This window comes from Dreissena polymorpha, chromosome 2 (genome assembly GCF_020536995.1).
Source record: "Dreissena polymorpha isolate Duluth1 chromosome 2, UMN_Dpol_1.0, whole genome shotgun sequence".
NCBI classification, from domain to species: Eukaryota; Metazoa; Mollusca; class Bivalvia; order Myida; family Dreissenidae; genus Dreissena; species Dreissena polymorpha.
In genome coordinates, this window is record NC_068356.1 from 90,137,330 (window position 1) to 90,148,283 (window position 10,954).

At 39.3% G+C, this 10,954-nt stretch overlaps 1 protein-coding gene across 1 annotated transcript in view; it reads left to right on the forward strand.

Annotated features, from left to right (window-relative positions):
• LOC127870348 (L-xylulose reductase-like) overlaps positions 1-2,620 on the forward strand; it is a 6,758-nt gene extending 4,138 nt beyond the window's left edge. Inside the window, exons 6-7 of the mRNA XM_052412971.1 lie at positions 1,992-2,109; positions 2,436-2,620. Coding sequence (XP_052268931.1) covers positions 1,992-2,109; positions 2,436-2,545 — 228 coding nt within the window. The 3' untranslated portion in view covers positions 2,546-2,620. The remainder of the gene's footprint in view (positions 1-1,991; positions 2,110-2,435) is intronic.
• Positions 2,621-10,954: the final 8,334 nt, after the last annotated feature.

Here is a 10,954-nt window from a genome sequence, read left to right on the forward strand (position 1 = left end):
TTGCATAAGCATAGTTCTTATAAAACATATATATGCACTAGAGATGGGAACGCATATTATAATATTTGGATATTCGACCATCTTTCGAATATTTGAATCCAAAGTTCCAATGCGAATATTTGATTTTTATTAAAAGAAACACTTTGGTTTAATGCAGACGGCTTTCGTGTATCAGCCATTGTTTTGAAAAAAGTTTGGCGCGATAAATGGTCGCTTTGATAAAGTGCACAGGGGAGGTAATTAGAGAAGGGTTAATGTTCATAGTGCACTTATCTGTCAGTTGTCAAGGATATTAACTAGAGATGCAACAGGTTACTAAATCATTAACGATGAACATTTTTATGTAACCGGTTAATTAACCAGTTAACTGAACACTGCACAATGTTTATGTTTGATTAGTTTCAAATATGTCATATTGCACGAATATAAACTCTCTATAAACATGAAATTAATATAAGATCAATTATGTTCGTGATATAAATGTATAAAGATTGTATGTAATATATTTGCAAATGTATGTAAGACTTTATATATAATCATACAAAAGTACATGAATAAAAAATACATAAATGAATTTGTTTCATGGTAATGTTCCTCTTTGGTGGGGTCACTCACTTTCGCGTTGAAACGCTCACGTCAACGTTTCGCATCATTGTATCATTGAGTTTGTTTCGGTATAAATGTCTAATGATGGAAATAGTTCTAGCTGCAGGAAAATTATTCTTTTTTATTTCAGTTCGACGTTAGGTCTTGCATTGTAATCAAATAATTGCAAATATGACATACGTTATTGAATTCAAACGTATATTAAACGGTAGTTTTGCACCGTTGATAACGAAAACTATTGATAAACATTTCACATTCTGATATAGAAAATAAGACATAAACTGGATGCAATTCCAAAAAATATAGATAATCATGATACCATTGATATGTCAAAGCATTTTATTTGTGTGGGTAATCAGTCGCAAAGGTTGATCAACAAAAAGTTCAGATTGTTATCACGAGTTAAATAAAGTTTCAAATGCAGCTAAATGCCCTCCGCTCCCGACAGATCACACATTAAATGTTTGCGGCGATGAAGTCAAAATTGTGTAAATGTGAAGGATGTCGATCGCTAGAAATAAAATCTTTACAATTTATTTAACTAACAATTCATTTAATTTAAAACAAATGTCTGGTGAACATTTACTAAAAAAATGTATCCGGTTTACCGAGCGTTCAGTAGATCAACCGGTTAACCTTTTGCATCTGTAGTGTGAATAAACCGTGTTAAAACTAAAGCCCAAATAATTGACATATTATTCAGAGCATTACGAGCTGTGTTATCTGTAAATGTTCAATCATTTTAAGTGCTTTTTCCATGTCTTTATTTGTGATTATTATATGTGATGCTCTATTTAATAAAATAGTAATATATAAGCAATAAGTAGCGATTTATCTAAAGCGTTTATTTCAAATGAGCCATTTGTTCTATATGAATGCAAAATTAAGATCTAAATCTATAACAAAATTAATTATGCCAACCATCATGTTTCACGATGCCAAGTGATAAGACGAAGTCATGTATTTAGTTAAGCATTTAAATAATCAATCATCGTTTTCCATATCAACAATCTCGAAGATAGAATGTATAGTGATATATTTTGATACTTTGTTCCTGTCGTGCTTTAGTCAGGACATTTGGATCCATTAAACATTCGAATAATCGACTATATTCGAATAATTCAAAGCAAATAGTTGAATATCGTTTCAGTAGTTGTTCCCATCCCTTACATGCACGACTATGTAAAATTGTGTTACAGAGCGTGATGGAATATTATTTAACGCCTTTTCTTAGCTATGCCACTCTCATGTGTTAAAAACTAAAAAGGAAAGTAAAACATGCATGACGATCGTAACATGTAAATGTGTCAACATAAAATAGGCATAATTCTACTGGGAATATTCATTGCCTGTTATTGAAGTATAATATTGGCGTTTTATTCAAGATCCGAGTCAATAGTGTCAATCCCACCATCGTTCTGACGACCTTGGGGCGGAAAGGTTGGAGCGATCCAGTCAAGAAGGCCAACGCAATTAAGAAAATACCGATTGGTCGCCTAGCTGGTCAGTTTTAAGTTATGAATCTCTTATTGAAACACAATAATTGAAACAGTTAGTGTTGGAAACATTTGCTATCCCAATACTTTAGCATAATTTGTAAGGTTTGAATGTTATGTGTTTTATTGTACGGATATGTTTCTTTATCTAAAATGTTGAAGGAACTATGATGTTTTATGGTTTAAAAAGTCCAATGTGTCCATGCGCAATTATAGTCAACTTTTCAAAATAAACATTAACATCTTCAATAACCGTTGCTCGCTAGGGTCATCGTTTCTGAGGGATCAGCTATGTTTGCAAACTGCATTATATTTTGTGTGTTGTTTATCCAGAGGAGGAGGACGTTGTTGAGGCGACGGTGTTCCTTCTGAGCGACCGGGCGTCAATGATCAACGGGACGCTACTTCCAGTGGACGGCGGCATGATCATCAGTTGTGTTTAGAGTTTGAGCATTTCAGTGGAACATGGTATTTACTTGTTCACTTGTGTACAATAAGTATTAAATAGAAGAACAGTTTGACTGAAAAAAGAGTACATTTGATATACGAATGGCTTCAATATCATAGTATGTAACCGTTATTTGGTATGATATATTTGAAATTGTAGATGGTAATTCACTTATATTTACTCTTCACACATGTTTTCTTGATTTAAAAGACAACAATAAATTATTGTCATCTATATTTGTACATGCTTGTGACAAACGTATTTTGATGCAGTTGAGAAATAAACTTCACAGTTTTATATTTGCGGTCGTTTTGCAACTATTTGCTTTTCAAAACACTATGACCTTTTCAGCCTGGGCCATCGTCGTTTTTTGTTGTCAGGTATTTCTAAATATTAAATAGGCTATATATATTTTGATGTGCAATAAATATTGATGCAACGTTTTAATAACTATTGTATAAATTTTTTAAATCGCACCAAATCACGCTCCAAGCAAGTTATTTACTTATTAATATTAGTAGCAGAAGTAGTAGTAGTAGCAGCAGTAGTAGAAATAGTAGTAGTAGTAGTAGTAGTAGAAGTAGTAGTAGTAGTAGTTGTTGTAGTAGTAGTAGTAGTAGAAGTAGTAGTAGTAGTAGTAGTAGTAGTAGTAGTAGTAGTAGTAGTAGTAGTAGTAGTAGTAGTAGTAGTAGTAGTAGTAGTAGTAGTAGTAGTAGTTGTTGTTAAAGTAGTAGTTGTAGTAGTAGTAGTAGTAGTAGTAGTAGCAGCAGCAGCAGCAGCAGCAGCAGCAGAAGTAGAAGTAGTAGTAGTAGTAGTAGTAGTAGTAGTAGTAGTAGTAGTAGTAGAAGTAGTAGTAGTAGTAGTAGTAGTAGTAGTAGTAGTAGTAGTAGTAGTAGTAGTAGTAGTAGTAGTAGTAGTAGTAGTAGAAGAAGAAGTAGTAGTAGCAGCAGTAGTAGTAATAGTAGTAGTAGTAGAAGTAGTAGTAGTAGTAGTAGTAGTAGTAGTAGTAGTAGTAGTAGTAGTAGTAGTAGTAGTAGTAGTAGTAGTAGTAGTAGTAGTAGTAGTAGTAGTAGTAATAGTATAGTAGTAGTAGTAGTAGTAGTAGTAGTAGTAGTAGTAGTAGTAGTAGTAGTAGTAGTAGTAGTAGTAGTAGTAGTAGTAGAAGTAGAAGTAGTAGTAGTAGTAGTAGCAGTAGCAGTAGTAGTAGTAGTAGTAGTAGTAGTAATAGTAGTAGTAATAGTAGTAATAGTAGTAGTAGTAGTAATGTTAGTTGTAGTAGTAGAAGTAGAAGTAGTGGTAGTAGTAGTGGTTGCAGAAGTTGTATCAACAACGTCTCTTTTTAATAAAAACTTTGTAGGAAATCAAATATCATTCCTAATACTGTTTGAATTTTCTCCACAAAAAGGTCTTGCGTTGAACTGATGTAACTTTGACTAATTTCGATCGTCTTCTTTATCTCAAACACGCCAATACCAATCAGTTTGTAGACGATGAAGCCGTTATTCCGTTATGGAGAACAATAACAGCATGGACCATAATTTAAGCTAACGATTAAGCTAGTTCCTGTTGCCGAATCTGTATTTTCAAATGTAAAAGTCAAAATGTGGTTCATTTGGAAGCTAAATCACACACGTTTCCGCTGACATTTGTTTCTAATATCAGTACCCAACGCACACGAATATCCCATGCACTTTTTCACCGCAGAGGAGCGTAACTTCTCCTAAAATATGATGTGCCGGTGTCTCATTCAAATATTTGGCAATTTGAAGCCCAACTTTGTTACCCCTTACCCCCCAATAATATCTGCCTCAAATGACTGAGTCAGCGCGAAGAGCTGCAAAGGAGTTTGAATTTGTTTTGTGTACATGTACTTTCTTCGTTATAATCGGTTTTTGGCTGTCGTTGATTTATCTGATGTTGTCTTATTTTTTACATTAAAGGTAAAGCCTGCCAAATTTAAACCTAAACTTTGCATGCGTTTTGATTGTTTTACCGAAACAAAAATTAACTCATGTAACTATACATAACAATTAAGGGAGACGACTTATTCGCACTTAAGTAATTTCAATCGCTTTTTGTCCTCCACGGCACTATTTATGTCGATAGTCAATACTAATGCGTAGCGGACGTCATTTCGCACACCCGCCCTTCCTGTTATTTAATAATTTTGACGTGGTGGTATATTGAAATCGTTAGTTGTCCACCACGCTGGCACTATTTATGTCGATAGTCAATAATAATGCGTAGCGGATGTACGTTTTCGCACATCAGCCCTTCCTCTTATTTAATGGGTTTGATGTGGTGTTATTGGCCTGCGGCGTAGCCCCAAGGCCATAGCAATGATACACATTTTCTGAGCCTATCCGAATTGGCTGGCTGCCAAAAACCAAATTCCCAAAAGTCCGATTTGCCACTTAATTCATGCGCAATAAAAGTAGTTCTTCGCAGATCTCAATAACCCGCCTTGTAAATACAGAACATCACTTTATAACATAACAGTGTCATAAAACGTGTAAAAATATGATTGAAGCAAAATTGCTTAGCATTTGCTACGAAATTTTTATTGTCTACATATTCATGCAAGAATTCCGGATTTTCGAAATTAAGTCGAATTAGAGTAGTCTTCCATTGGGTAGGTATCGCTCACATCCGGTCTGTTAAAAATAAACAGGCAAAAAGTCAACCATGGGAAAATTCTATTGTTGTATGCCTGAATGTCGAAATTTTGGGGGACAAGTTGGCAGATATGGCAAGCCTGGAACGCTGCACAAATTGCCAAGAAATCATGCCACGAAAACCGCATGGATTAGAGCTATAAGCAGGCAAGATTGGAAGCCAACCGGGTAGGTATCATTAGTGTACCGACATCTTATATGTCGATGTACATATATATCGTATTTGTAGGAGTAGTACACCATGTACATGGCAAGCAGAATCATTATATACATTTTATTTAGTATGAATCGGTTAATAAACTATCTAATTTCGATTTAATATGGCCTAATGTGTTGCCATTTTACACCATGATTTGCTAATCTTAAACTTGAATGATTAATTTGAGCAGATTGTCATTGAATATTTATAATCCGCTTTTATGAAATAGTGTTTTGATAAACGCTCCTTTAAGCGAAAATCTAGTTGCGGTGGAAAGTGTCGTCCCTAAGTAGACTATGTGGACTTATCATACAAACATTTATTAAGCCAGGTTTTCCCAGAGTGCGGCTAAAAAACCTGAAAAGGCATATTGCAGTTATGACCTGTATGTTATTGCACATAATGTTGCTCTATGCAAGCATGTACACGATGGATTATCACGCGTAACATGTTATATGCTATTTTCAAGCTTTTATCTTCTGTTTGGGTATAAAAAAGACAAAGTAAATGGACGACCTTGAGTAATACTCACTATATATGTTAAATTTTGTATCGATTTGTTTTACCCTTTTGCCATTTTCCTCAGAAAACATACTTGCAATCAATGCAATAAATCGTCGGCTGATCCAGATTGCGATTGTCTTGGTTAAAGGTCTGATACGAACTACTTGTATCTGTAAGTTACGCAGAGGTGGTAATCCATGATAGTCAAGAAGGAGACGTCCATTCCGAGCCAGGTATTTTTCGCCCTTTTGAACCCTTTATTACTTGTATTATTTTTTGTAATGTCACTCACTTTCCAGCCATTGAGAACAAATTCTTTAAATAAAATAACAACATACAAGTTGTGTTTTTTGTTCAAGACTGCGTTTCCTTTTTCGAGTTCCTTTACATAATATGCACTTTGTGACGTAATATGTACGCGAACTGCATTGAGTTGACGTCAATTAAAGTAAAGTTTCTTAACAAAGTTGGTGCAAAAATAGCAATAAAAGCTCTACGTAGCCGTTTAAACCGACTAAACGTATTGCATTTGCTTATGCGTCAAATACTGCTATATTAGATCCTCGTTCTGGGAAAACGGGGCTTAATATATGCGCGTAAAGTGTCGCCCTACATTAGCATGTGCAGTAAACGCAGGCTAATCAGGGACGACACTTTCCGCCTCGATTGGAATTTTGTTTAGAAGGGATGTTCTATAAATAAAACCTTCTATAAAGCTGAGAGTGCCGTCCCCGATTAGCCTGTGCGGACTGCACATGTTTACCGGTATTTGGAATGCCACTTGGCGAAAGTGCAGTGAAGGGTTATCTCATAACGAGGCACATATCTTTCAACGCCTGGCATGATTCATGTTTGTTTTGCCATGAAATGCAAGAGCTTACAGCGTTAACACCGATTCATTCTAAACATAAAATGATAATAAACGTGTTTATTCCAAAATCGGATCGACCTTTAAATGTATTGTAATTTGTTGTTCACACGTAGGCACAGATACAAACGAACAAAGTGCAAAATCTGCGTGACGGACAACTTGTTACAATGTTTTAAATGTAACCTACATGAAGTCCATATAAAACGATGTATCAAACACAGTTTCAAATCGACGCCTTCACCGTAATTACGTGCATACAATATTAATTACAATACGTATATGCTTAAAATGGCTTTACCCTTATAAAACATTATCTCTAGCCGCTGATGTTGAAACCCTTTAGGTGGTACTGAAGACATTTCAAACATGAGTAAATGTGGCACCGGGTCAGTCAGTAAACGAATCATTTTAGTACAACATTATATTCCATACATGTAAGTCAAACAGAGCAAACATACGCGGTATGTTAATCGAACGATTATCAGATTTGACCTGAACCAAGTTTTGTATTCAATTACAAAATCGCTAACAGACTAAACATGCATATGTCCATATGACACATGAAAAGAAAACGTCCACTCCATAGCGTCAATTTTATCAAAATTAAATTTAGAGATGCATCAAACCTTTCTGTAGATTGCATGACAAATTTACATTCTTAATTGTACTTCTTCAAGCATGTGCATAAAGTGTGCGTAAAGTGTCATTCTAGACCCAGCCAGAGTGTGTAGAGTGTGCAGAGTGTGCTCAGACTACGCAGGGACGAAACATTCCGAGCCACTGGATATTGGCATGCAGCGTGTGCTCAGACTACGCAGGGACGAAACATTCCGTGACACTGGATATTGACATGCAGAGTGTGCACAGACTTCGCAGGGACGAAACATTCCGTGACACTGGATGATGACATGCAGAGTGTTCACAGACTACGCAGGGACGAAACATTCCGTGACACTGGATATTGACATGCAGAGTGTGCACAGACTACACAGGGACGAAACATTCCGTGACACTGTATATTGACATGCAGAGTGTGCTCAGACTACGCAGGGACGAAACATTCCGTGACACTGGATGTTGAAATGCAGAGTGTTCACAGACTACGCAGGGACGAAACATTCCGTGACACTGGATATTGACATGCAGTGTGTGCACAGACTACACAGGGACGAAACATTCCGTGACTTTGGATGTTGAAATGCAGAGTGTTCACAGACTACGCAGGGACGAAACATTCCGTGAAACTGGATATTGACATGCAGTGTGTGCTCAGACTACGCAGGGACGAAACATTCCGTGATACTGGATATTGACATGCAGAGTGTGCTCAGACTACACAGGGACGAAACATTCCGTGACTTTGGATGTTGAAATGCAGAGTGTTCACAGACTACGCAGGGACGAAACATTCCGTGATTCTGGATGTTGACATGCAGTGTGTGCACAGACTACAAAAACGAAACATTCCGTGACACTGGATATTGATATGCAGCGTGTGCTCAGACTACGCAGGGACGAAACATTCCGTGATACTGGATATTGACACGCAGCATGTGCTCAGACTGCGCAGTGACAAAACATTCCGTGACACTGGATATTGATATGCAGCGTGTGTTCAGACTGCGCAGTGACAAAACATTCCGTGACACTGGATATTGACATGCAGCGTGTGCTCAGACTACGCAGGGACGAAACATTCCGTGACACTGGATATTGACATGCAGCGTGTGCTCAGACTACGCAGGGACGAAACATTCCGTGACACAGGATGTTGACATGCAGTGTGTGCACAGACTACAAAAACGAAACATTCCGTGATACTGGATATTGACACGCAGCATGTGCTCAGACTACGCAGGGACGAAACATTCCGTGACACTGGATATTGACATGCAGCGTGTGCTCAGACTACGCAGGGACGAAACATTCCGTGACACAGGATGTTGACATGCAGTGTGTGCACAGACTGCACAAACGAAACATTCCGTGACACTGGATATTGACATGCAGCGTGTGCTCAGACTACGCAGGGACGAAACATTCCGTGACACAGGATGTTGACATGCAGTGTGTGCACAGACTACACAAACGAAACAATCGTGACACTGGATATTGACATGCAGCGTGTGCTCAGACTACGCAGGGACGAAACATTCCGTGACACAGGATGTTGACATGCAGTGTGTGCACAGACTACGCAGGGACGAAACATTCCGTGACACTGGATGTTGACATGCAGAGTGTTCACAGACTACGCAGGAACGAAACATTACGTAATTCTGGATGTTGACATGCAAAGTGTGCACAGATTACGCAGGGACGAAACATTCCGTGACACTGGATATTGGCATGCAGCGTGTGCTCAGACTACGCAGGGACGAAACATTCCGTGACAATGGATATTGACATGCAGCGTGTGCTCAGACTACGCAGGGACGAATCATTCCGTGATACTGGATGTTGAAATGCAGAGTGTGCACAGACTAAGCAGGGACGAAATATTCCGTGACACTGGATGTTGACATGCAGGATGTGCACAGACTAAGCAGGGACGAAACATTCGGTGACACTGGATATTGACATGCAGCGTGTGTTCAGACTACGCAGGGACGAAACATTCCGTGACACTGGATATTGACATGCAGTGTGTGCACAGACTACGCAGGGACGAATCATTCCGTGACACTGGATATTGACACGCAGCATGTGCTCAGACTACGCAGTGACAAAACATTCCGTGACACTGGATATTGACATGCAGCGTGTGCTCAGACTACGCAGGGACGAAACATTCCGTGACACAGGATGTTGACATGCAGTGTGTGCACAGACTACACAAACGAAACAATCGTGACACTGGATATTGACATGCAGCGTGTGCTCAGACTACGCAGGGACGAAACATTCCGTGTCACTGGATGTTGACATGCAAAGTGTGCACATATTACGCAGGGACGAAACTTTCCGTGACACTGGATATTGACATGCAGCGTGTGCTCAGACTACGCAGGGACGAATCATTCCGTGATACTGGATGTTGAAGTGCAGAGTGTGCACAGACTGCGCAGGGACGAATCATTCCGTGATACTGGATGTTGAAATGCAGAGTGTGCACAGACTAAGCAGGGACGAAATATTACGTAATTCTGGATGTTGACATGCAGGATGTGCACAGACTAAGCAGGGACGAAACATTCGGTGACACTGGATGTTGAAATGCAAAGTATGCACAGACTACACAGGGACGAAACATTCCGTTACACTGGATGTTGACATGCAGCGAGTGCAGAGACTACGCAGGGACGAAACATTCCGTGACACTGGATGTTGACATGCAGAGTGTGTACAGACTACGCAGGGACGAAACATTCCGTGACACTGAATGTTGACATGCAGAGTGTGCACAGACTAAGCAGGGACGAAACATTCCGTGTCACTGGATGTTGGCATGCAGAGTGTGTACAGACTACGCAGGGACGAAACATTCCGTGACACTGGATGTTGACATGCAGAGTGTGTACTGACTAAGCAGGGACGAACCATTCCGTGACACTAAATGTTGACATGCAGTGTGTGCACAGACTAAGCAGGGACGAAACATTCCGAGACACTGGATGTAGTCTGAGCACACGCTGCATGTCAAAATCCAGTGTCAAGGAATGTTTCGTCCCTGCGTAGTCTGAGCACACGCTGCATGTAAACATCCAGTGTCACGGAATGTTTCGTCCCTGCGTAGTCAGTGCACACTCTGCATGTAAACATCCAGTGTCACGGAATGTTTCGTCGCTGCTTAGTCTGTGCACACTCTGCATGTCAACATCCAGTGTCACGGAATGTTTCGTCCCTGCTTAGTCTGTGCACACTCTGCATGTCAACATACAGTGTCACGGATTGTTTCGTCCCTGCGTAGTCTGTGCACACTTTGCATTTCAACATCCAGTGTCACGGAATATTTCGTCCCTGCGTAGTCTGTGCACACTTTCCATGTCAACATCCAGTGTTTCGGAATGTTTCGTCCCTGCGTAGTCTGTGAACACGCTGCATGTCAACATCCAGAGTCACGGAATGTTTCGTCCCTGCGTAGTCTGTGCACACACTGCATGTCAACAGTGTGTGCACAGACTACACAAACGAAACAATCGTGACACTGGATAT